General features: G+C 46.6%; 1 protein-coding gene across 1 annotated transcript in view; it reads left to right on the top strand.

The window, feature by feature from the left end:
- The window catches only part of TRPM8 (transient receptor potential cation channel subfamily M member 8), a 103,582-nt gene that overhangs the window by 4,944 nt on the left and 71,237 nt on the right, over positions 1-27,401 (top strand). The window contains exons 2-5 of the mRNA XM_029225301.1: positions 8,302-8,426; positions 19,236-19,309; positions 23,979-24,135; positions 25,801-25,978. Of these exons, the coding sequence (XP_029081134.1) occupies positions 8,310-8,426; positions 19,236-19,309; positions 23,979-24,135; positions 25,801-25,978 (526 nt within the window). The 5' untranslated portion in view covers positions 8,302-8,309. The remainder of the gene's footprint in view (positions 1-8,301; positions 8,427-19,235; positions 19,310-23,978; positions 24,136-25,800; positions 25,979-27,401) is intronic.

Below are 27,401 nucleotides of genomic sequence, written 5' to 3'. Positions count from 1 at the left end.
AACAAAACCCAAACTCGAATTTGCATGTAAAAAAGAGCACATAGTGTAAAAAATTTAGACAAATATCTAGTCAGAGTCAATGAAATATTAGAATTTAAGGAAAAGAGGAAGAAGCATATAAATGTTGGACAGAAGGAATAAAAGGGAGGCTGCCTCAGCGTTTTCCTTTACAAGATCAAAACCCTAAAAAGAATGGAACTGTTCCTATGGTGTCAGGGGGGAAAAGTGTTGGTCAAATTATCCATGTGTGAATGCAGTAAAAAGGCATTTGCACTGTAAAAAAAAAATAATAAACAGCAACCTCAATAAACGGAGTCGAAGGAATTTCCTGGAGGTCCAGTAGTTGGGACTCCATGCTTTCAATGCCGAGGGCCTGGGTTCAATCTCTGGTTGGGGAACCAAGATCCCTCAAGCCCGGGGGTGAGGTGGAAAGAAAAAAGAAAAAAAATGGAAAAAAACCACATAGAGTTGAGGGACCACAAGGGGGGAGCTCTCACATCCTGTGATGACAGCAGAGCCCAATAGGAAGAAGAAGGACTCTTCCTCCCCCCTCCCCCCGCGGGGGCTAAGCCAGTGAAAAGCCAGGGACTCTGTTTACTACAGCCCTCCCTCCCTCCCTTTTCCCTCTATAGAGGAGTCTCCTTCCCTTGCTGTGCAGGAACTTGCAAGTGGTTCACCATGGTTGCTGACCCTGAATAGCAATTCTCTGCTGGTTCTGAATAAACCCATCTTTGCTGGAGAAATATCTGGCGGTCTATTTGTTTTAGGTCAACAACATGGATAAGAAGCTCCTAACACACACACCTCAATAAAATCATCCCCAGGGACCCTCTGATGCCGACAGAGGAGTCCAATGTGGACAAGTCGGATATGGAAGGACTCACACTGGACTCATGGCCACCAGTGACACATGCAGGGCTCAGTCTAAATGAGTGTTGAAAATACAGAATAAAAATTAATATGAAGATAGAAATTATTCTCAAAGGGGAAATCTAGAATCTAAAAAGAATAGCTTACTCGTAACAGCATGGATCTAGATCCCAGATTGAGTGGACCACTGTAATGAGGTTGGGTGATCAATGCTCAGATGGCAGGCCGTCAGCGGATTAAGAAAAAGCCAACTTTTACCCATACCGACTTAGCGTATGGTCATCAGGGGTGTGCAGTTGGAAGGGGGGCTCGTTGCGGGTTCTGTGCCACCATTTTTCCTAAAGTTACTCTGATTTCTTCCTCAGGGTTTCTGCTCGGTCAGATACCTTAGGAGTCCTGCTTTGAATTTTACATTTATAAGACCCCCCAAATTGATGAGTCTTACGGCCAGTCTTGGCACAATGCTATATTCAAAAGATATTCAGGTCCAACAAAGCAAGAACACTGGAAATAAATGTGAGTTAAAGGTGCCACGGTAGGTGACCTTCTAAGATGGGCCCCCCACCTGTGGAATTCATGGCTATTCACGCCCTCATGTGGTCCCCTCCCCTTGCGTGTAAGTAAGACCTCGTGATTTGCTTCTAACCAACAGAATGTGGCAAAGGTGATATGTAATGTCACTTGCATGATTAGGTTACGAAAGATTGTGACTGTGTCTCACTGGCAGACTCCGTCTAATGCCTTGTCAGCTTATATGCTTTGATAAAGAAGCTGCCATATTGGAGAGTCCCTGGTAGCCAGACACTGAGGGTGACCTCCAGCCAACAGCCAGTGAGGTACGGAGGCCCCTGGTCCAACAGCCCTCAAGGAGACGTATCCTGTTAACAGCCACGTGAGCTGGGAAGCAGGTCCCCCCAGCCCCCACCCCGCCAACCCCGGCCCCAGCCTTGAGACAAGACCCCAGCCCCTGCTGGCATCTGAGTGCAGCCTGTGAGAGCCTCCAAGCAGAGAATCCAGCTCCACTGAGCCCAGATGCCTGACCACAGAAACTGCAAGATCATAAGTATGTGTCATTTTAAGTAGTCACATTTTGGGGTAACTTCTTACACAGCAGTAGCAGCTGACACTAATGGCTGGACTCTAAAGAACATCCAAAAGATGCCGTCCACCCATCTTGCTAAAGCCTTACTCACCGTGGCTGCCGCCTTCCCCATAGAGTCTGTATATATTCTCACCTCTTCCTCTCCACTCGCCGAGCTCTTCCTCTCTCACCACCTCTCCCCACATTCTACCTGTGTTCCCTGTGACTGTCTCTGCATCCTTTTGAATGTAAATCTATTTAGCTCCCCTAGGCCACTTCCAAGTTTTCACCCTGCAAGGGCCTCAGGAGCTGAGCAGATAAAACACAAGTTTCCTGGTGACACGGGAGGGAGTGGTCACGACACTTGTGAGTCCCTGTTCCTGACTCTTCCTGCCACAGCGATTTTCTTCCCGCTCCTTCCTGACTCTTCTCGTGAAGCCCCGACGCTAGTAATAGGAGTATTGATAAAAGCACCGATGTCTGCATTACTCAAGCACGTGCCAAGCTTGCTGTAGGAGCATCCTCTTCAGTCCTGTCACAACCAAGCCATGGGGCAGGGAGACACGTTTTTAGAGATCAAGGAGCTGAGACCCAAAGGGGCTAAGTGAGCTGCTAGTCAGTGGTGGAGCTCAGTCCCACGCTTGGATTTTCCTGACTCCCAAACTCAGGCTTTTGTTTTGTTTTGTTCTCTGTATCTCTACAGTCCTCATTTTCCTCCAAGTTTGATTGTATTAATAATAGATGTCTCTTGGTGTGTTTATTTGAATTCCTCTTGACATTGTACTTTTCATTATTGAAGAAAAGTACATGTTTCATTTTTGCCTGAACTTTTGAATCTCTGGCCCGTGTTATGACACTAGTGCTTTCCTGATGCATTGACCAACCCTACGATCTTTTAGAAGTAGAATAACAGGGTGAACTGGGTTTGAGTTACATGAAATCCTCGTCGGACCTCACATACACGTTGCGGGGCATGCTTGGTGGTGTTTTACTGGTGGATTCTACTTGGGGAGGTGCCCTCGGTGGCGTTAGTCCACATCCAGTGCTATCATTTTCCTGACTCCATTTTCCCACTCCTCAGTGAGAATTTCATTAATTTATAGAAATACACTCAGATACAGTTAAAGGTAAAGCGAGAAGATGGTCTAGCCTTGAAGTTCATGCTTGTCAGCATTATACTCCACTGCCCTCCAAATGGGTGGAACGTCAGTGCCAAATACCCCGTTTCCGATCCAGAGAAAGACATAATATCTGAGAGAGAACTTTGGTGAGGTTTTAAGACCATAACAATTATGTATCATGCTTACATCATGTCATGTTATGTTGTGTTATAGTTTGGGAGCTATGAAATCACGTATTCCAAGATGTATGTGAAATGCCAACCCCTAATCGTTGGGGTTATTGGGAATAAGTCCATCACCTTTAACTTCTGGAGCTTGCCAAACCATCTATAAACTCACTTTTCCTCAAGTAAAGTAGTGCTTTCTTACCAATTCCAAGAGACGGAAGCTGCAGACGTCCCCTGGCTGCCTGTGCAGTTAAGGTGACCCGGAGCAAACCTGCAGCAGAGCTCCAGAGCAGATGTGTCCAGCTGCTCTTCAGCAGCAGAAACCTTTCCTCAGGGGGAATCTGCTAGGACCCTGGAGATGTAAGTCTGGTGAAGCAGCACTGCTCCCACTGACGTGGGGAGGCATCCCTGAGCCCCTCACAGACGCAAAGCCCTAAGCACCGCCTTTGAAACCACTACTCTAGACTCAGATTTTTCAACAACTATTTAGTTTTTTTTTTTTTTTTACATCTTTATTGGAGTGTAATTGCTTTACAATGGTGTGTTAGTTTCTGCTTTACAACAAAGTGAATCAGTTATACATATACATATATTCCCGTATCTCTTCCCTCTTGCGTCTCCCTCCCTCCCACCCTCCCTATCCCACCCCTCCAGGTGGTCACAAAGCACCAAGCTGATCTCCCTGTGCTATGCGGCTGCTTCCCACTAGCTATCTACCTTACGTTTGGTAGTGTATATATGTCCATGCCACTCACTCACTTTGTCACAGCTCACCCTTCCCCCACCCCATATCCTCAAGTCCATTCTCTAGTAGGTCTGTGTCTTTATTCCTGTCTTACCCCTAGGTTCTTCATGACATTTTTTTTCCTTAGATTCCATATATTTGTGTTAGCATACGGTATTTGTCTTTCTCTTTCTGACTTACTTCACTCTGTATGACAGACTCTAGGTCCATCCACCTCACTACAAATAACTCAATTTTGTTTCTTTTTATGGCTGAGTAATATTCCACTGTATATTTAGAGTTTCAGAGCCCTGAAAATGTATGCAGTGTCCCCAGCCAATCTCCTCTCTGGGGCAGACTTGGCATTTCTTCTCTGGAGTACAAGTCAGACAGTCCAGATAAGACCAAGGGCCTGTGGCCGGTGGGATGTCAGTTTCATGTCCGGAAATGATTTCAAAGATATGATGTGAGAGAACAAAAATGCCCCGATTGTCATCAGTATTTATTATGTTATTGTTGACTCTCTTTTCCTTTTACCTTCAATTTATCGTTTATCCTCAATCGATCATTTTAGTGCTGATGGCTTCACCGCTCCTGCCTACCTCCACAAAGTCCTACTCCATGCTCTGCAGTCATCATAATTATTACATTATTATATTTGCCCTGTGGTTTAATCTCTCCCTCTCTGCTAGTTTTCCTCTGCCAGGATTTAAACATGATCCCACCTCTTGGGAGGAAACAAGTCAGCCACGGACCCTCCCCTCCCTTCTAGCTACCCACCCGCCACGTACTCTTGTGGATGGAGAGGTCTGCCCTGGTGGTCCTCACTCTCTCATCCCACTTACTGAAATGCTCTCACTAAGGTCACTGGTTCTCTTAGCCTTGCCCAGCCTCTAGACACTTTTCCTATTTATTAAATATACTTTCCAGATTATTTAAGAAATATATTTAATTTGGGCAAATATAAAAAGTGAAAGAATAAAATCACTCACAGTCCCAGCCCCACATATGGCAATGGTGAACACCTTGGTGTGTTTACTTCCGTGTGCCTTATACACATTATACGTAATGCATTTACATCCCTTACTTCGATAGCTGCCCTTCCTGAAGGTGGGTCATAGGTCAGCTGCTGAACCACCTTTATAGGGAAGCTGAGAGGGTGAAAGACCCACTCAAGGTCACAGGGTGAGTGACTGAACGCGAGCTGACCATCTCTAAAGCCAGAGCTCCTGACCACGGTGATTTCTTGCCTCCGGCTTTCTTTCTACTCACAATAAATCCTATGACATTTTCCATGTCATTAAAATGCACCCACTTCATGGTATCATCCTCTTACTTCTTCTGGGTGTAATGCGCTCCTACTGATGGAAGTTTAAGTCATTTCTAATTTTTCCTATGAAATGAATATCTTTTGAGTATACGCTTTAATGTGTTTCATGATGATTTTATCTAGAATTCTCCAAAGCCAGTTCACTGGGTCAACAATGATAATACTTACATGTCTGGCTACATTATTGCCACATTCTTTTGCAGGCAGGAAGATGATTTTTAGCCCCCCAATGATATGAGAGTGTCTGTCCCACTAAGCTCTTCCCAACGTCAAATGCTGTCACCTGAAATATCTCCCCTGGGTGTTTCATCATCGTTGGACTTTTATTGTTTTTATTACTAGGAAGGCTTAGCATGTTTTTGTGTTTATTAGTGACTTGTGTTCCCTTGTTTGGTGGCTTTGGATTCTTCGGCCCATCTTCTCTACTGGATTTTGTGTTGTTCAACCCAGTGGTGTGATTTTATGACTTTTCCTTAGCGTGTGATACATCGACTGGTTTCTCCCTGGTGTGGCTTTCACTCCCTCCTCCTTCTACTTTTCCAGTTCACCCCCTTTCAGGGCCGGGCCACCCTCTTTCCCAAGGTTCCTGGGGGGGCCCTCTGGACCCTCTCCTCTCCTCTCCAGAACCCCCTGGAAGCCCTTGGTCCTTGGCCTATGTCCCTCCTCCTGGAAACCCCTTTCACACCGAACCCTTAGCTCCTGCATGTGTTTAGGAGATGGATAAACGGTACACCTGGAATACCTGGTATGTGGGATGGTATGAAGACCGCCTGGACTCATAGTTCGTCACCTTGGACATCCCCCGGCCTCAGAAAACCAGTTAGAAACTAACATCGAATAAAGACATGCGAAATGTCAGAAAAGGGTAGATTCTGCATTTCTTACACAGCTTTCCCATTTCTTATTTGACTGAACTGTGATGAAAAAGCAAAAATACACTTTTCTCCGTTGCAACGAAATAAGCAGTTTTTTCATTGTGAGCAAATGAAATCATTTCCTGACTGTTGGTGCCCTACTTAGAAGCCATTTGCTGTATGGGGATCATAGTAAATACCTTGCAGGATTGATTTGCGGTTTTGTCATAATGTATGTAAAGTACCAATTAATGCTCTGAGCCTCTCCGTGAAATGCCTGGGGAGAGAAGTAAAAGAAGCACTCCTTGTTTTAAACAGCCTGGCCTGAGGGTTCTGAGCGGGCTTTGAAGAAGCGTCGGTGTCTGTGGCGTGGGAGGGTTTTGAGGCTGGGACAGGTGACCTGGAGGAGGAGACAGGCTGAGGGCTCAGGAGTCGTGTGGCTGAGCCGTGGGTCTCAGGCCTTTCCTCGTGCAGGGGGTATGGAAGGCGAGTTGGAAGTAATTTGCAAGCTGAAAGAGGATTTTGAGGGTGGGAGGGAGTGTTACGTAATCACTTAGATTATTCGCTCAATCAATGTTGGTACAATTCTACTCTGTGCTCTGTGCCAGGCTCTGGGAATACACTGCTGAGCAGATAGAGCGGATTTTGTTTCTGTTTTTTGCGGTACGTGGGCCTCTCACTGCTGTGGCCTCTCCCGTTGCGGAGCACGGGCTCCAGACGCACAGGCCCAGCGGCCATGGCTCACGGGCCCAGCCGCTCCGCGGCATGTGGGATCTTCCCGGACCGGGGCACGAACCCGCGTCCCCTGCATCGGCAGGTGGACTCTCAACCACTGCGCCACCAGGGAAGCCCCTAGATCTGGTTTTTGACTTAAGTAGGCAGACAGGGGCCAAACAGATCATGTAACAAATCAGGATACACATGGCTTGGTGGAGGGGAGATGGTGCTTCCAGAACAGGCCACCAGGCACCTGCGCCAGCCTGGGCGTCACAGGTACCTCCCTGAAGAGATGGTGCATAAGGCCCGTAGGATGGGCGGGAGATAAGCAGCTGGGCAGGGTTTGAGGAAGAGGGTTCCAGACAGACGGTGGGACCTAGATGGGAAAAGCGGGGCCCTGTGAGGAACCTGGCCCAGAAGGAGAGGGAGGTGGGCGCAGTCATGCGGGGGAGGCAAGCAGGGCCCAGGTGGCAGCTGCGGGCCACTGGAGGGGCTGGAGAGGGGCGAGGGGGTGCGACTGCCACTTGGATGTGGTGATGATGGAGGCGAGGGTGGGGGCAGATGTCACAGGCAGCTGGGGGAGCTTGGTGCCAGGAGGAGACACAGGGAGGCGGGGTGTAGGAGAAGGATGATGCTCTTGTTCTAGAAACGTCTTGTTTGCTGTGTCTGCCGGACAGCCTGGGGATGTGGAGTAGCTCTCTGTGGATACGGGTCTGAGATAGTGTTTGGGAGACAGGAGGGACGGGTGGCTCCTGCAGCTGGGATGGGAGGGTCTGAGCCCTAGAAGAGCAGGGGGCAGCCCGGAGGCATCTCCGTGGCAACTGAGGCTTCTGGGATGCCCGGGCTAATGGCCTGCTCTCCAGGCCGGGAGGGAATTGTTGCCGGGTGTCCTTGGGAACCACGTGCCGGCTCTGAGTCTCAGGGTGACCTGGAGCACACTGGCCCTCAGGCCCTACTGCCCCTGTGGGTCAAGGTCCTTCTCCCACTTCACTTGACCACATCAGGGCAGGACTCCTCTCTGCCGCCAGCCAGCCGGTCCTCTAGCTGCCACAGCCGCTAGCTACAGTTCTGCAAGTTCCTTCACTACAAATCCATTAACTTCGAAGGAGCTATGATGCACCTCCTATGCGCGGTGGTCTGGGATGCGGGATCCCACCTCCCATAGGAGAGGGGAGCGCACCCAGGAGGGCTCTGCCCAGACGGGAGCGGCCAGGGAAGGAGTATGGAAGGACTGAACTCAAGCTGGGTCCTGGAGGACGAGAAGGAATGAAGCAAGGAGAGCAGAGGCAGGGGGACCAATGTCCCTTGGGGGTGGGGGGCGGGACGGGGCTGGGGCATGGCAGGCAGCGAGAGGGGGAGGGCATGGCGGTAAAGCTTTCAGTGAAGCCCGTCCACCGTTTGTGACCCCATCTTACCCTCCCTCCCCTTTCTCCACAGGGGAACAGATGTCCTTCAAGGGCGCCCGGCTTAGCATGAGAAGCAGAAGGAACGGCACGCCGGACAGCACCCGGACCCTGTGCTCCAGCGCGTCTCGCAGCACAGACGTGTCCTACAGCGAGAGCGTGAGTTGAGCCACGCCCCACCAACCCTGTCAGAAAGCAGCCCTTTGCAGCTAGGATTCTTTGGGGACCAATACTCCTTCTTTAAAAAGATCATATCTCAACGTATGGCATTTCGTTCTGTGGATTATTTTTGTCGAATGTAGAGGCCTTTTCTTTTCTGTGTAGTTTCTCAGGCATTCCTGTTTTGAAGATTGTGACTGCAACCTTGAGTTGCTAAAGAATGTACTTATTTGGGGCCTTTTTAAAAAAATAGCAGTGTTCATTTCTGTTGTAGAGCAAAGCGATTCAGTTACACATATATATACCTGCTTTTTCACATGCTTTTCCATTGCGGTTTACTACAGGAGACTGGATATAGTTCCCTGTGCTGTACAGTAGGACCTTGTTTATCCATTCAAGAATGCACTTGTTAAGTGACTTTTATGAAATCCTAAATACTGCACTTTTAATATTCCTTTTACTAGTTAATGCTTGGTGTCCTTGCTTCCAGCCCTGTGGGTTCACCTTGGAATTGATTCTTGAAGTCCTTTTCTTCAACTCTATGGCCGGGGGCTCATTCTGGGTCTGCATTTGTTCTTGCCGTAGCTTCTAGCTGTTCTCCACAGCATCTCTCTCCTCCTTCCAAGCCCGTGTCCACACTGCCTTCAGGACATAGAGGCACACTGAGCTGTTGCCTAGGGGTGAGCGGACTCAGGGTGGGGCGCCCGGCAGGAGGCTCCCCGCTGGGCTGCGCTGCCTCTTCCGTCCCTCAGCCACCTCTAGTGGTTCCCGCAGGCTTTCTGTTCACTCTCACGTCCTAGCGAATACTCTCATTTGTCAGGAAATAAAGACAACGTTCCAGTCTGGTACCAAGCTTCCGCCGACTAGAGTGTTAAAAGTCGGGGCGGTGGCTAACTTTGGAAAAAGGAAGGAGGAGGGACTGGGTGGGGGCTTCTGGGGTGCTGGGCATGTCAGTATTTTGATCTGCTGGGTGGGGTTCTCGGGGGCGCCCGTGCACTTCTTGCCACTCCCAACACCCAGCGCCTCCTTAGATTTTGCACCTGCCGTCACCTTGACCCTGGTCCGGTGAGAATAACACAGTGGGCAGAGGGCGCTGGTGGCCTCTCCAATGCCCCCTCCTCCAGCCTCCAGCAGTGACAGACCTCTGGGAGGGCAGAAAAGGCCTTTCCGGATCACACTTGGACGCAGGCGTGGGTGCCTCTGGGAGACAAAGGCTGACTCTCCCTTGCCATTCTCCTTTGGGCTCCCATGGGATTTCTGGATGGATTTCCTGCTCCCCTCAGAGATGCCAGCTGCCCTGTGGGTAGAATTTCTGAGACCACCTAAGTACATCCCAGTTATGGGGGGGGGGTCCTGTTTGCCCCTGAGAATACACACCTTTGCAAAGTACATTTTTCAGAGGGAACTTTTTTTTCTTTAAAGGCCTTTATTTTTTAATTAAAAAAATTTTTTTTTGGCCACACATCATGGCATGTGGGATCTTAGTTCCCTGACCAGAGATCGAATCCATGACCCCTGCAGTGGAAGCGTGAGTCTTAACTACTGGATCGCCAGGGAAGTCCCCAGAGGGAACTTTCAGCAACAGGGCAGTTTTTACCACCACCCCTCCTCCACCATCATCGATTTCACAAGCTTATACACATAAGCTTATACTGTTGAGTTTTCTTCATCTGTGTTAAGTAGACTTAAAATTAGTGAAGAGCTAGAAAATATTCTGAGGAAGAAAGGGCATCACAGGTTTTCAAAATTTTTCGCGTTCAGATGAGTGTAGGATTTATTTTTGCTCTCTACATTTTTATTATTTGTAGAAAAGAACATGCAAATGTAAATTCCCAGCCTAAGGAAGAATAATAAAATGAACACGCTTGCACCCACCACCAGCCCTTTGCAGGAGTGCCCCACGTGCCCTCCGTGCCAAAGGCGACAGCTACCCTGAATTTTGTGTTCCCTGGTCCTGCTTTTATTTATAAGCTTATGATTTGAATATATGTCCCTAAACAATACAAGGCTTTGTTTTGTCTGTTTTGATATTTGTGGAATTACACAATAAGTATTCCTTTGCGAATTCATTTCTTTTTTCTTTCCTTTTTTTTTTTACATCTTTATTGGAGTATAATTGCTTTACAGTTGTGTGTTAGTTTCTGCTTTATAACAAAGTGAATCAGTTATACATATACCTATGTTCCCATATCTCTTCCCTCTTGTGTCTCCCTCCCTCCCACCCTCCCTATCCCACCCCTCCAGGTGGTCACAAAGCACCAAGCTGATCTCCCTGTGCTATGCGGCTGCTTCCCACTAGCTATCTATTTTACGTTTGGTAGTGTATATATGTCCATGCCACTCTCTCTCGCTTTGTCAAAGCTTACCCTTCTCCCTCCCCATATCCTCAAGTCCATTCTCTAGTAGGTCTGTGTCTTTATTCCTGTCTTACCCCTAGGTTCTTCATGACATTTTTTTTCCTTAAATTCCATATATGTGTGTTAGCATACGGTATTTGTCTTTCTCTTTCTGACTTACTTCACTCTGTATGACAGACTCTAGGTCTATCCACCTCATTACAAATAGCTCAATTTCGTTTCTTTTTATGGCTGAGTAATATTCCAATGTATACATGTGCCACATCTTCTTTATCCATTCATCCGATGATGGACACTTAGGTTGTTTCCATCTCCTAGCTATTGTAAATAGAGCTGCAATGAACATTTTGGTACATGACTCTTTTTGAATTTTGGTTTTCTCAGGGTATATACCCAGTAGCGGGATTGCTGGGTCATATGGTAGTTCTATTTGTGGTTTTTTAAGGAACCTCCATACTGTTCTCCACAGTGGCTATATTAATTTACATTCCCACCAACAGTGCAAGAGGGTTCCCTTTTCTCCACACCCTCTCCAGCATTTATTGTTTCTAGATTTTTTGATGATGGCCATTCTGACCGGTGTGAGGTGATACCTCATTGTAGTTTTGATTTGCATTTCTCTAATGATTAGTGATGTTGAGCATTCTTTCATGTGTTTGTTGGCAATCTGTATATCTTCTTTGGAGAAATGTCTATTTAGGTCTTCTGCCCATTTTTGGATTGGGTTGTTCGCTTTTTTGTTATTGAGCTGCACGAGCTGCTTATAAATTTTGGAGATTAATCCTTTGTCAGTTGCTTCATTTGCAAATATTTTCTCCCATTCTGAGGGTTGTCTTTTGGTCTTGTTTATGGTTTCCTTTGCTGTGCAAAAGCTTTGAAGTTTCATTAGGTCCCATTTGTTTATTTTTGTTTTTATTTCCATTTCTCTAGGAGGTGGGTCAGAAAGGATCTTGCTGTGATTTATGTCATAGAGTGTTCTGCCTATGTTTTCCTCTAAGAGTTTGATAGTTTCTGGCCTTATATTTAGGTCTTTAATCCATTTTGAGCTTATTTTTGTGTATGGTGTTAGGGAGTGATCTAATCTCATACTTTTACATGTACCTGTCCAGTGTTCCCAGCACCACTTATTGAAGAGGCTGTCCTTTCTCCACTGTACATTCCTGCCTCCTTTATCAAAGATAAGGTGGCCATATGTGCGTGGGTTTAGCTCTGGGATTTCTATCCTGTTCTATTGATCTATCTTTCTGTTTTTGTGCCAATATCATGTTGTCTTGATTACTGTAGCTTTGTAGTATAGTCTAAAGTCAGGGAGTCTGATTCCTCCAGCTCCGTTTTTTTCCCTCAAGACCGCTTTGGCTATTTGGGGTCTTTTGTGTTTCCATACAAATTGTGCAATTTTCTGTTCTAGTTCTGTGAAAAATGCCAGTGGTAGTTTGATAGGGATTGCATTGAATCTGTAGATTGCTTTGGGTAGTAGAGTCATTTTCACAATGTTGATTCTTCCAATCCAAGAACACGGTATATCTCTCCATCTATTTGTATCACCTTTAATTTCTTTCATCAGTGTCTTATAATTTTCTGCATACAGGTCTTTTGTCTCCTTAGGTAGGTTTATTCCTAGATATTTTATTCTTTTCGTTGCAGTGGTAAATGGGAGTGTTTTCTTGATTTCACTTTCAGATTTTTCATCATTAGTGTATAGGAATGCCAGAGATTTCTGTGCATTAATTTTGTATCCTGCTACTTTACCAAATGCATTGATTAGCCCTAGTAGTTTTCTGTTAGCATCTTTAGGATTCTCTATGTATAGTATCATGTCATCTGCAAACAGTGACAGCTTTACTTCTTCTTTTCCGATTTAGATTCCTTTTATTTCCATTCCTTCTCTGATTGCTGTGGCTAAAACTTCCAAAACTAAGTTGAATAAGAGTGGTGAGAGTGGGCAACCTTGTCTTGTTCCTGATCTTAGTGGAAATGCTTTCAGTTTTTCACCATTGAGGATGATGTTGGCTGTGGGTCTGTCATATATGGCCTTTATTATGTTGAGGAAAGTTCCCTCTATGCCTACTTTCTGTAGTGTTTTTATCATAAATGGATGTTGAATTCTATTGAAAGCTTTCTCTGCATCTATTGAGATGATCATATGGTTTTTCTCCTTCAATTTGTTAATATGGTGTATCACGTTGATTGATTTGCGTATATTGAAGAATCCTTGCATTACTGGAATAAACCCCACTTGATCATGGTGCATGATCCGTTTAATGTGCTGTTGGATTCTGTTTGCTAGTGTTTTGTTGAGGATTTTTGCATCTATGTTCATCAGTGATATTGGCCTGTAGTTTTCCTTCTTTCTGACATCCTTGTCTGGTTTTGGTATCAGGGTGATGGTGGCCTCGTAGAATGAGTTTCGGAGTGTTCCTCCCTCTGCTATATTTTGGAAGAGTTTCAGGAGGATAGGTGTTAGCTCTTCTCTAAATGCTTGATAGAATTCGCCTGTGAAGCCATCTGGTCCTGGGCTTTTGTTCGTTGGAAAATTTTTAATCACAGTTTCAATTTCAGTGCTTGTGATTGGTCTGTTCATATTTTCTATTTCTTCCTGATTCAGTCTTGGCAGGTTGTGCCTTTCTAAGAATTTGTCCATTTCTTCCAGGTTGTCCATTTTATTGGCATAGAGTTGCTTGTAGTTACCTCTCATGATCCTTTGTATTTCTGCAGTGTCAGTTGTTACTTCTCCTTTTTCATTTCTAATTCTATTGATTTGAGTCTTCTCCCTTTTTTTCTTGATGAGTCTGGCTAATGGTTTATCAATTTTGTTTACCTTCTCAAAGAACCAGCTTTTAGTTTTATTGATCTTTGCTATCGTTTCCTTCATTTCTTTTTCATTTATTTCTGATCTGATTTTTATGATTTCTTTCCTTCTGCTAACTTTGGGGTTTTTTTGTTCTTCTTTCTCTAATTGCTTTAGGTGCAAGGATAGGTTGTTTATTCGAGATGTTTCCTGTTTCTTAAGGTAGGATTGTATTGCTATAAACTTCCCTCTTAGAACTGCTTTTGCTGCATCCCACAGATTTTGGGTCATCGTGTCTCCATTGTCATTTGTTTCTAGGTATTTTTTGATTTCCTCTTTGATTTCTTCAGTGATCACTTCGTTATTAAGTAGTGTATTGTTTAGCCTCCATGTGTTTGTATTTTTTACAGATCTTTTCCTGTAATTGATATCTAGTCTCATAGCGTTGTGGTCGGAAAAGATACTTGATACAATTTCAATTTTCTTAAATTTACCAAGGCTTGATTTGTGACCCAAGATATGATCTGTGCTGGAGAATGTTCCATGAGCACTTGAGAAAAATGTGTATTCTGTTGTTTTTGGATGGAATGTCCTATAAATATCAATTAAGTCCATCTTGTTTAATATATCATTTAAAGCTTGAGTTTCCCTATTTATTTTCATTTTGGATGATCTGTCCATTGGTGAAAGTGGGGTGTTAAAGTCCCCTACTATGAATGTGTTACTGTCAATTTCCCCTTTTATGGCTGTTAGTATTTGCCTTATGTATTGAGGTGCTCCTATGTTGAGTGCATAAATATTTACAACTGTTATATCTTCTTCTTGGATCGATCCCTTGATCATTATGTAGTGTCCTTCTTTGTCTCTTCTAATAGTCTTTATTTTAAAGTCTATTTTGTCTGATATGAGAATTGCTACTCCAGGTTTCTTTTGGTTTCCATTTGCATGAAACGTCTTTTTCCATCCCCTTACTTTCAGTGTGTATGTGTCTCTAGGTCTGAAGTGGGTCTCTTGTAGGCAGCAAATATATGGGTCTTGTTTTTGTATCCATGCAGCCAATCTGTGTCTTTTGGTGGGAGCATTTAGTCCCTTTACATTTAAGGTAATTATCGATATGTATGTTCCTATTCCCATTTTCTTAATTGTTTTGGGTTCGTTATTGTAGGTCTTTTCCTTCTCTTGTGTTTCTTGCCTAGAGAAGTTCCTTTAGCAGTTGTTGTAAAGTTGGTTTGGTGGTGCTGAACTCTCTCAGCTCTTGCTTGTCTCTAAAGGTTTTAATTTCTCCATCAAATCTGAATGAGATCCTTGCTGGGTAGAGTAATCTTGGTTGCATGTTTTTCTCCTTCATCACTTTAAGTATGTCCTGCCAGTCCCTTCTGGCTTGCAGAGTTTCTGCTGAAAGATCAGCTGTTAACCTTATGGGGATTCCCTTGTGTGTTATTTGTTGTTTTTCCCTTGCTGCTTTTAATATGTTTTCTTTGTATTTAATTTTTGACAGTTTGATTAATATGTGTCTTGGCATATTTCTCCTTGGATTTATCCTGTATGGGACTCTCTGTGCTTCCTGGACTTGATTAACTATTTCCTTTCCCATATTAGGGAAGTTTTCAACTATAATCTCTTCAAATATTTTCTCAGTCCCTTTCTTTTTCTCTTCTTCTTCTGGAACCCCTATAATTCGAATGTTGGTGCGTTTAATGTTGTCCCAGAGGTCTCTGAGACTTGTCCTCAGTTCTTTTCATTCTTTTTTCTTTATTCTGCTCTGCAGTAGTTATTTCCACTATTTTATCTTCCAGGTCACTTATCCATTCTTCTGCCTCAGTTATTCTGCTATTGATCCCATCTAGAGTATTTTTAATTTCATTTATTGTGCTGTTCATCATTGTTTGTTTCAACTTTAGTTCTTCTGGGTCTTTGTTAAATGTTTCTTGCATTTTCTCTATTCTATTTCCAAGATTTTGGATCATCTTTACTGTCATTACTCTGAATTATTTTTCAGGTAGACTGCTTATTTTCTCTTCATTTGTTAGGTCTGGTGCATTTTTATCTTGCTCCTTCATCTGCTGTGTGTTTTTCTGTCTTCTCATTTTGCTTATCTTACTGTGTTTGGGGTCTCCTTTTTGCAGGCTGCAGGTTCGTAGTTCCCATTGTTTTTGGTGTCTGTCCCCGGTGGCTAAGGTTGGTTCAGTGGGTTGTGTAGGCTTCCTGGTGGAGGGGACTAGTGCCTGTGTTCTGGTGGATGAGGCTGGATTTTGTCTTTCTGGTGGGCAGGTCCACGTCTGGTGGTGTGTTTTGGGGTGTCTGTGGACTTGTTATGATTTTGGGCAGCCTCTCTGCTAAAGGGTGGGGTTGTGTTCCTGTCTTGCTAGGTGTTTGGCATAGGATGACCAGCACTGTAGCTTCCTGGTCGTTGAGTGAAGCTGGGTGCTGGTGTTGAGATGGAGATCTCTGGGAGATTTTCGCCATTTGATATTATGTGGAGCTGGGAGGTCTCTTGTGGACCAGTGTCCTGAAGTTGGCTCTCCCACCTCAGAGGCACAGCACTGACTCCTGGCTGCAGCACCAAGAGCCTTCCATCCACACGGCTCAGAATAAAAGGGAGAAAAAGTAGAAAGAAAGAATTAGTAGAAGTAGAAAGAAAGAAAGAAGGGAGGGAGGGAGGGAGGAAGGAAGGAAAAAAAAGGAAGAAGATAAAGTAAAATAAAGTAAGATAAAATATAATAAATTTATTAAAATAAAAAAATTATTAAGAGAAAAAAAGAAAAAAATATTAAAAAACAAAAGCAAACCAACAACAAAAACGGACGGATAGAACCGTAGGACAAATGGTGGAAGCAAAGCCATACAGACAAAATCTCACACAGAAGCATACACATACACACTCACAAAAAGAGGAAAAGGGGAAAAAATCATAAATCTTGTTCTCGAAGTCCACCTCCTTAATTTGGGATGATTGGTTGTCTATTCATGTATTCCACAGATGCAGGTACATCAAGTTGATGGTGGAGCTTTAATCCGCTGCTCCTGAGGCTGCTGGGAGGGATTTCCCTTTCTCTTCTTTGTTCTCACAGCTCCCGGGGCTCAGCTTTGGATTTGGCTCCGCCTCTGCGTGTAGTTCGCCGGAGGGCTTCTGTTCTTCGCTCAGACAGGACGGGGTTAAAGGAGCCGCTGATTCGGGGGCTCTGGCTCACGCAGGCCGGGAGGGGGAGGGAGGGGCACGGAGTGCGGGGCGGGCCTGCGGCGGCAGAGGCCGGCGTGACGTTGCACCAGCCTGAGGCGCACCGTGCGTTCTCCCGGGGAAGTTGTCCCTGGATCCCGGGACCCTGGCGGTGGCGGGCTGCACGGGCTCCGCGGAAGAGGGGTGTGGAGAGTGACCTGTGCTCGCACACAGGCTTCTTGGTGGCGGTAGCAGCAGCCTTAGCGTCTTATGACTGTCTCTGGGGTCCGCGCTGATAGCCGCGGCTCGCGCCCGTCTCTGGAGCGCCTTTAAGCAGCGCTCTGAATCCCCTCCCCTCGCGCACCAGGAAACAAAGAGGGAAGAAAAAGTCTCTTGCCTCTTCGGCAGGTCCAGACTTTTCCCCGGACTCCCTCCCGGCTAGCCGTGGCGCACTAACCCCCTGCAAGCCGCGTTCACGCCGCCAACCCCAGTCCTCTCCCTGCCTCCGACCGAAGCCGAGCCTCAGCTCCGGGCCCCGCCCGCCCCGGCGGGTGAGCAGACAAGCCTCTCGGGCTGGTGAGTGCCGGTCGGCCCTGATCCTCTGTGCGGGAATCTCTCTGCTTTGCCCTCCGCACCCCCGAAGCTTCCCCCTCCGCCACCCCAGTCTCCGCCCGCGAAGGGGCTTCCTAGTGTGTGTAAACCTTTCCTCCTTCACAGCTCCCTCCCACTTGTGCAGGTCCCGTTCCTATCCTTTTGTCTCTGTTTATTCTTTTTACTTTTGCCCTACCCAGGTACGTGGGGGGTTTCTTGCCTTTTGGGAGGTCTGAGGTCTTCTGCCAGCCTTCAGTAGGTGTTCTGTAGGAGTTGTTCCACGTGTAGATGTATTTCTGGTGTATCTGTGGGGAGGAAGGTGACCTCCGCGTCTTACCCTTCCGCCATCTTCCCGGAAGCTCCCGTGAATTCATTTCTTGCTCAGCATCCTGTGTTTGTGGTCCCTCTGTGTTGTCAGGTGTAATGGCTGTTGATTCACTCCTGCTGGGCCACCCTGCATCCTGTGCATGTCTGTCCAGCCTAAGCGGGGTGAACATTTGGGTTTCAGGTTTTGCTATTAGGAGCAGGGCCACTCTGAGCCTTCCTGGATGTGGGATGTTCTCTCTGGAGAAGGTTCTTCGGCTTGAGGCCGATGGGTAAAGGCGAACACCTCTCCCTCACGGGAATTGGGGTTAAGACACAGGACTTCTGGGGAAACTTGGGGCACGTGGTCCCCATGCTCTGATGTTTCAGGATGTACGTTGGTGGGGGTAGGGGCTAGCAAAGGGGGAGACTGCTGGAGGCGTGGTGGACCTTCTTCCAGGAGAGGGAGTGCCGCCTCCCTTTTCGTGGTGACCTCATTGTGGGGGGGTGACGAGTCAGGCCTGGCGTCGGTGCAAGGCCGGGGGGCAAACCCACATGACACTGTCTGAGAACTGCTGGCGCCCGGTGACCTGAGGGAAGTGGGTTTGGGCTGCCAGCCCCACCTCCACGGAACAAGACAAACCCCTAAAGCTGGCAGCGCGGTGCCAGGCATCTGAGTTTGCAGGTCATTCACAGGACACAGGGACTATTTCTAGGGCACAGTGGTGGACAGTTTCCCAGAGTGGTCGAGCCAGTTCCCTCACGGCCCATAGCGGGCTGAGTCCCCCCGCCTGGTTCTTCACTGGCATTTGGTGCCAACGGCTTCTCAAGTTTTCCAGCCTGGTGGGTGTGTAATGGGATGTCATCGTGGTTTCACTTCACATCTGCCTCATTACTGACAAGGTTGAGCTCCTTTTCACACATCTGTGTGTCCTCTTTTATTTAATGCCTGCTCATGTCTCTTGCCTTTTCCCCACGAGGTTGTCTGTCTTATTCTTAGTGACTTACAGTCTTTTATATATTCTATTTACCAATCTTATCATGATTAATATATGTCGCAAATATCTTCTCCCACTTTGAGGAGTGTAAATATTTTCGAAGTATTCTTCAACTCCAAGGGGTTTGTTTCTGCCAACTAAAGGGAAGCGTTCCGTTGTTTGTCAGAATTAGGTCCCTGATATGCCTTACCACCTTGCCCATGGGGGGACAGATGCAACTCTGGAAGGAGCATTTGGAATATACCTTCTTTTGAAAAGCAAGCATAAGAGGAACTAGAATCTGCAATAAAACATTATTTATGCTAAACTATCAATAAATGCTTATATTCCCCCAGTTGCCTTAGAGTCAGAAAAACATACTTTGTATGTATATAATGACATTTGTTACAAGATGATGCCAAGTAACTTTTAGAAAAATTTGCATTTAGTTATAAAAATGTAAACGTATGCCTCTTTTTACGAACTTTGTGTACTCTGAAAGCATGAATGGATGCTGGTTGCTATGATGTGTGGTGAATCCTTAAAACCTTTGAAGTAGGTTTAAGTCATTCATGAAGAGCAGCAGGGGGTGAGAACAAATTAGTGACGTGTTGTTCCAATGTTCTTTCTCCAAAGGACTTGGTGAATTTCATTCAAGCAAATTTTAAGAAACGGGAGTGTGTCTTCTTTACCAAAGATTCCAAGGCCACGTAAGCAACTACTTTGCCTCCATTTTTTGCTACCATGTTCAAAAGTAAATTATTGACCACCATAACGACAGACAAACAAATTGCTCACTAGTTCATTATTCAAGTTGTTTGCATCTTGCAATTCTCAGAAACGGTGTGTGAACAGGAAGAGTTTGGCAAGCAGCTTGTCCCTGGAGAGGTATCATCTCATTTCATATTTTAAGCTTTGTCAGTAGTTGGTAAAGGCTCCAAGACAGGCTGTCACTCTCTTTGATATTCCCACGAGCCTGGGAGCCCACCGGAGTGGCCATGACAGTGAACCTTGTTGTTTCATAGCGGTTGGCAGGAGACACCAGGCATGCGCGCACGTGGCAATCTGACCGGCTCCTCTGCCAGGCTGTTGACTGTGGCCCTTCCCATCTGACCGGGTGTTCATCTTCTCTGAATCTCGTGTGTCTTGAAACATCGAGGCTGAGTCACAAAAGCCTTGGGGAGCACCTCCAGCAGCTCTGCCCCCAGGAGGTCCTCAGCGAATGCTACCTAGTGGGCCAGTGATAAGTGGACTGACCTCTGGTGTTTCCCACAGAAGGGGCCCTGGGATCTAACGAAGTGATTTTAGTCCTCCCTCCCTCTCACCTTTTTCCTCTCTGCCCCCTCTCTTTTGCTTACTGGTGATAGGAGAGAGTCTAGCTATTAATATTTTTTAATTGAAGTATAGTTGGTTTACAAAGTTGTGTTAATTTCAGCAAAGTGATTCAGTTATGAACATAGATACCTTCTTTTCAAAATATTCTTTTCCATGATGGTTTATCATAGGATACTGGGTATAGTATAGTTCTGGTGCCATGCAGTACGACCTTGTTGTTTATCCATTCTATATGTAATAGTCCAGCTATTAAAAAAAAAAAAATAGTCCAGCTATTAATTGATTGTTTACCTGCTGCTGTAGTTTGTAATTAAAGCACTGACTCTGTTGAACAGAGGCAGTGCCCAGAGGAAGGCAGTAAGAGCAGGGGCCTAAGAACCAGCGTTGGATCCAACCTGGGCCTGGCTGCCTGCTCACTGCATGAACTTGAACCAATTATTCTCTTTTCTGAACTGAATCCTCTTATCCTAAACCACTGGCAAAGTACACCTCCTGGGTTGTAGTAAGGGTGCAGTGGGACGATACATAAAATTCCTGCCGTAGAAAGTTCTCAGTCAGTGTGCTTTCCTACTTTGTACGAATTAGAAAGCGAACATTGGAAAAACTAAGAGATCTCTGTTTTGTCATTGGTATAAACTTAGTCATTATGAGTCATTTTGACAGACTATAAACTCTGTGAGTCGGTTATTTATTCCCCACACGTCTCCCTGAAAGATTTTGCCGTTAATCTATTTGTTTGACTGGTAGGAAACACTGTTTGGATTCGTTCACTCATTCAACAAATATTTATTGGGCATTGACTATGTCGTGGGGACTCATGTACTTGACTGCTAATTCTACAACTGCCCTGCAAGGTAGCTGTTATCATTTGACTGACAAGGCAAGTGAGGCCTGGAGGAGCTCAGTGTTTTACCCAGGGTCACATGGCTGGCAGGGGATAGATGAAGGATTGAACTCAGTTTTCTGATTCCTCCCTGTGCATTCCTTTTATGCCCAGCTCCTGCCCCTTCTAGGAACAATCCTGTCTCGGGCTGACTGTCATCGCAGCACCTTGTCAGTTGCAGATATCCAGTCTAATTGGCCTAAGTGAGTGGTGATTGTAATGGGACAGCCACATCCAGGGCTCAGTGTCACCAAGACCCTGCCTCTTTCTACCTGTGGTTCTGTCCTTCTCTGGGTGGGCAGGCTCCTTATTAGTGGTGGCAGAATGGACACCACCACTCTGGCTGACACCTTTTCAGCTTACCAGTGAGGGGAAGGAGGGCTTTGTTCCAGCAATTCCACCCGAAGTCCTGGGCTCACGTTCATGGCTCTTATTGGCCTGGCATGGGTCAGGCACCCACTCTAATCCCTGCAACTGGGCAATGGAATATGTGACTGGCCAGCCTTGGGTGTTGTGTCCACATGGACCTGGTGTGGAAAGGATGATTCCTCAAAGGAAAATCAGGTGTTCCTACTAACAGAAGGAGAAGTGGATGCAAGGTAGGGAAACCTATGGCTGTCCACCTTACGGTGCTTGACTACCACTCAAGTCTGGCCCCAAATAAAGGGAGATGTGGTGAGCAGTCCCTGCCCTCCACAACACCAGCACAGGACAGGAACACCTCAGGGTCTTCCAGTGCCCATGTCAGAGGGGACCCAAGGTTATACACCAGAGTGAAGACTCTACAAGATTTTAACTTCTTGTATTTATTATTTTCATCTCTCCATCGGCAGTGGGGATGCTCTGTGTAATCTGAATTACTCATCGGACAAGTGAATCAAGGGAAATGACTAGTAATAGCGTTACTGTAATTTTGCAGCTTCTTGCCACATCAGCTGACATAGGCTGCCCCAGATCTCCCCAGAGCTGCTTCACATGTGCTAAGCCCAGACCACTCATGTTTCTCTACATTAAACCCTTCGGATGTCTGTTTCTTGCGTGGTCACTAGGGAGTGATGCCGGACCATGGCTCCTATTGCCTGGTACCCTCTGAGACACTGCTGTCCAGCTTAGGGGCCACCTCCTGGCACTCCTGAGGCTGTAAGTCCCTGGATCTGGGATTATTCTCTTCAGTTCTCACTGCCTTGGCCAGGCTGGGTTCTAGGTAGAAAAAGGAAGAACATTACTTTTGCTGTAACGGGCTCTGTGTAATGGAACTTTCTATTATTACTATGATGGAAATATTCTTTTTTTAAATTAAAAAAACTTAAAAAAAACTTTATTTTTGGCTGCATTGGAGCTTCGCTGCTGCACGCGGGCTTTCTTTAGTTGCGGCGAATGGGGGCTACTCTTTGTTGTGGTGCGCGGGCTTCTCATTGTGGTGGCTTTTCTTGTTGCAGAGCATTGGCTCTAGGCACGCGGGCTTCAGTAGTTGCAGTTGCAGGTTCAGTAGTTGTGGCTCACGGGCTCTAGAGTGCAGGCTCAGTAATTGTTGTGCACGGGCTTAGCTGCTCCACAGCATGTGGGATCTTCCCGGACCAGGGCTCGAACCCGTGTCCCCTGCGTTGGCAGGCGGATTCTTAACCACTGCACCATCAGGGAAGTCCCAGAAATATTTTTTTATCTTCATCGTCCCGTATGGTAGCCACTAGCCACTTGTGACTAGTGAGCGTTTGAAATGTGGCTAGTGCAACCATGGCATTGAATTTTCAAATTAAGTTAAATTAAATTGCATTTAAAGTCAGTTGCCACACATGGCTAGTGGCTACTATATTGACAGTGAGGCTCCAAAGGATTCAGACTTGTCTTGAGGGGTAGAACTAGCGTCCTGCCGCTCTCCCGTCCTCTCCGTCTCCCCTCTCTGTCACTCCTTTGCCTTCTCCATGTATCTGTGCTCCTGACGCCTTCCTGGCATTCTTCCTGCCTCTTCCCCATTTGTAAGCCAGTTCATGTAAATTGGTGCTTGGAGGGCTACCAGCCCCATCATCAAGATGGAGACAGGGGTCACCCGAGACACACCCCTACCCTTGGAAGGGAAAAGGGCTCGAGATTCGGTCTTCAGTTGTAGCAAAGACAGGTGGGGCAGGGAATTCCCTCTCCAATCCTGCAATGAACTTGGGTGGCCCCAAGTTCCCAAAGGATAGTGGGACAGTAACAGCTAAAGACAGAGGGGAGGAAGCCAACTTGGACCCTAGTGAGGAGGATCCTGAGACCAGTGGGAGCAGCCCCCAGGCTCAGTTAGAGAAAAGGCTAAGGCAACTGTTATCAATTCTGGTTGACTTTTCTTTTCTTGGCCAAACTGAGTGATGCCCCAGGCAACTGTTCCGAAAGAGGCAAGATTTCTGGTGGAGGAGTGACTTTGGATCCAGGTTCTAGCTCAATTTTTATAGCTCTAGAAAATATTGAGTGTTTTGACATATATTTTTGAATACAGATAATTTCCATACTTATAGTAATTAAGACTTTCAGTTGCAAGGAACCCGAGCTAGCTTAACCTAAATGGGGAGATTTACTCTAAGGAAATAGAAATGCCATGCAGAACCTGAGAGAGAGAAGTGGCTGGGAGTCTAGAATTGTTAGGACCATGGCTGGAGCAGGTGGAGGCTCAAGAGGTCTTCTCTGTTTGTCTTTTATCCCCTCCTCTCCCTGCATTCATGCTTTCTTCTTTCTCAGCGGAGATACAATTGTACTGTATTGCCTGGATCTTCCATGTCACAGGGGTAAAACACCAAGATAGTTTTTTTTTTTTTTTTTGCGGTACGCGTGCCTCTCGCTGTTGTGGCCTCTCCGGTTGCGGAGCACAGGCTCCAGACCCGCAGGCTCAGCGGCCATGGCTCACGGGCCCAGCCGCTCTGCGGCATGTGGGACCTTCCCGGACCAGGGCACAAACCCGTGTCCCCTGCATCGGCAGGCGGACTCTCAACCGCTGCGCCACCAGGGAAGCCCCCGCAAGATAGTTTTTAAACAACCGAGATGATGAAAATAGTCTGAAAATTAGATGCGATGGTGAAATCTCTTTTTGTGTTTATTTAAGCTAATCGTGTCTATTCTAAGAAACGTGATGAAATATTTAAGCAGGTTTAATGAAAGCTATTCCTTCCCATCAATATCCTTCCGCTCAGGGAAAATGTGTGCAAGTGTGGCTATACCCAGAGCCAGCACATAGAAGGCACCCAGACCAACCAAAATGAGAAATGGAATTACAAGAAACACACCAAGGAATTCCCCACTGACGCTTTTGGGGATATTCAGTTTGAGACTCTGGGGAAGAAAGGGAAGGTAAGCAATGCTTTCCTACTTGAGGTAGCTAATCCGTATGCTAACATGGTGTGGGCTACCTTGGGTTACCTTGAATTGTCTAATAGTACGCATGGAGGTGGGAGAGGTGGGTAGTCAATCCAAAACTGATTGCAGAAGAAGATAAATCTTGTGAAAAATCAAAAGCCATGATTAGATTGTGTGCCATGGCAACGCTCCGCGGGTGAGGACTGGCTTGTCACCCAGGGTCCTTTCTCTAGGCACAGGGCAGGGTCATGTGACGTCCACGTTGGCCCTCACGGCTGCAAAAGGCCCGACAAATGTGCTTGTGAATCATCATCTGGTTTAGTTTGGCGTGTGACGTTCTTGAGAATAAACGTGGCCTTGAATAAGGTGACATTCTCCCCTACACGATCACACTGCAGGCTCTCACACAGGATTCTACAAAGATGTTCTTTCCTTTTTTTTTTTTTTTTTTTTTTTTTGCGGTACGCGGGCCTCTCACCGCTGCGGCCTCTCCCGTTGCGGAGCACAGGCTCCGGACGCGCAGGCTCAGCGGCCGTGGCTCACGGGCCCAGCCGCCCCGCGGCACGAACCCGCGTCCCCTGCATCGGCAGGCGGACCCTCAACCACTGCGCCACCAGGGAAGCCCTCTACAAGGATGTTTAATGATTATGTCAAACGAAAAAAAAAAAAAAAGCACAACATGAGAGTTGTGGGTTAAGTTTTATTTGGGGCAAAATGAGGACTGTAGCCCAGGAGACAGCATCTCAGAGAGCTCTGAGGAACTGCTCCGAAGGGGGCGGGGGCGGTGCTATCTGTGATTTTAGAGAAGGGGGGACGTGCAGTCAAGCACACATGTTGGCAGAGGTTTCTTGCCCGTCAGGAGGAGCAGATGTGTCTCCGTTAACGATTTTAGTGCTTTTCCAGATACGAGGAGATGCAAGAATTTGGGCTCATAAAATCTCCTGAAAAGTATCTAACTATCTGAAGGCCTGTTCTGCCAGCTTTTCCCAGAGCACAGAGGCCTCATTCCCGATCTCCACCCTGCACTCCTTTCAGGGTGTGTTGAAGGTCAGCGACCGCAGTGGCTATTGATTTCATCCTTGTAGAGGCAGACGACAATGCCAATTTTCAGTAGGCAATGGTTAGCAGTCTCCTTAAATCCTCCTGTGTCCTCTGTCCCAGTGACACAGCCGTCCTCAGGCAGCTGGAAGCTGGGCCTTGACCCCTCACCTCCCCAGTCCCTGCCGCTGCAGCCCTGGAAGGTGACCCGGCTCTGTCCACTCTGTGTGTTCCCAAGGCCTCTGTCCCAGGATGGGCCACGACTGTCTCACCTCCCTGCATCTCTCCCTACCTGTCTTGTCCCATAGTCAGCACTGCCGCTGGAGGACTCTCTAAAATGTCAATCCCATCCGGCTTCTACTCTGCTTAGAGCACCTCACAGGTGCTCTACTCCCTTTAGGATAAAGTCCCAAGTTCTCCAGCCGCTTGGGATGGGGGGGGTCCCTGCAGGGGCACCCACACCCGCCTCCACTCCACTGCCTTCCTTCCACTTCCCCAAGGGGACGCTCCTCGGCTGCAATGCGCTCCCCTCTCCCCCTCCCTAAGGAGCAGGTAAACTGGGCTAAGCCCCACCATCAAGAGAACACCTGCGGATCCTGATGCTTCCCCTCTTCCCCACAGTATATCCGACTGTCCTGCGACACGGACGCGGAAACCCTCTACGAGCTGCTGACCCAGCACTGGCACCTGAAAACGCCCAACCTGGTCATCTCGGTGACCGGCGGCGCCAAAAACTTCGCCCTGAAGCCGCGCATGCGCAAGATCGTCAGCCGCCTGATCTACATCGCGCAGTCGAAAGGTGCGTCGGCCTCGTTGCGTCCACGCGGCTGTCCCTGCTGCAGCCACAGGACCTTCCCTGCGGCGGCGGGGACCTTGCGCCCGCGGGTTTATCCAACCAGGCTGCGCAGCGTCTTCAGAGGCGGAACGAAATTCTCCTTTGCGATCATGCGCAGACTCCAGATGCTCTAGAACTCTATGATTAATCATTATCTTAATTAAGAACAAGATCCTTCAATGAAGGGACAGACCGGGAGCTCTGGCCGATGGTGAGGGGGTAGGTGGAGGGTGGGGACACGGTAGCTCTTTAAACTCAGCGTTAAGAAACTTCCTTGTGGGTAATTTTATGTTTCTTTTAATCTAAATTTTTCATTTTTTTATTTTTTACGTGTGAACTTTTACCCAGAGTATTCTGGCGAATCAAAAAGGAAAGTTTCATTCGTCTGCTCTTTTTTTTTTTTTTTTTTCTTGCGGTACGCGGGCCTCTCACTGTTGTGGCCTCTCCCGTTGCGGAGCACAGGCTCCGGACGCGCAGGCTCAGCGGCCGTGGCTCACGGGCCCAGCCGCTCCGCGGCATGTGGGGTCCTCCCGGACCGCGGCACGAACCCGCGTCCCCTGTATCGGCAGGCGGACTCCCAACCACTGCGCCACCAGGGAAGCCGTCATCTGTTCTTTAATTTTGGGATCAGTGGTGTGTTTTGGAAATCGTGTTAGTGCCTGGCGGGTTGTAAGCACCATGTAATTGTCTGATGGAGATCAAAACAAATAACCGTGGCTTTGTTATTTGAAATATTCAGCTTATTTTTTTCTTTTTAACTTTTTATTATAAAAAATGTCAGACCTACAGAAGAGTTGGAATAATAATACAAGGAATATCTGTACCCCCTTCACTTAGGCTCACTAATTGTTAACATTTTCCCATATTAATCTTCTCTCTCTCTGTAAATATCCACATATTATGGTTTTAAAAAAAATCACTGAGAGTAAATTTTAGGTATCATAACCTTAGTGCCTAAATATGTGAGCATCGCTGAAGAACAGGGGTGTTCTCTCAGATAACCCGATGCAACTATCAAACCTGAGAAAGTTAACCTTGACCTACACTGTTGTCTAACAAACAGTCCTTGGTTTCGTTTTGCTAATTATCCTAACAATGTCTTCAGAGAAAAAAAATTTTTTTTCTCTGTCTGGATTCCAATCCATTTAGCTTTTCATATCATAGGAAACTGAAAACCTTTCTTTCATCTGGAACTACTTTTTAGCTTTTTTCAGTCTTTCAGGACATTTTTGAAGAGTATAGGCAAATTGTTTTTGCAGCCTTACTTCCATTTGAGTTTAACTAGAATGTTAAACTCTAATTTCAAGATTAGATTCTATTTATCAAAGCCTAACCTTTATTTTATTAGTTTATCTAAGGCTAACATTTTAAAAACTTCTGTATTAAG

Source organism: Monodon monoceros, unplaced genomic scaffold (assembly GCF_005190385.1).
Source record: "Monodon monoceros isolate NGI ecotype Baffin Bay Population unplaced genomic scaffold, NGI_Narwhal_1 Super_Scaffold_16, whole genome shotgun sequence".
Classification (NCBI taxonomy): domain Eukaryota; kingdom Metazoa; phylum Chordata; class Mammalia; order Artiodactyla; family Monodontidae; genus Monodon; species Monodon monoceros.
The sequence above is the reverse complement of the archived record's forward strand: the minus strand, read 5'-3'. Positions and strand labels throughout refer to the sequence as shown.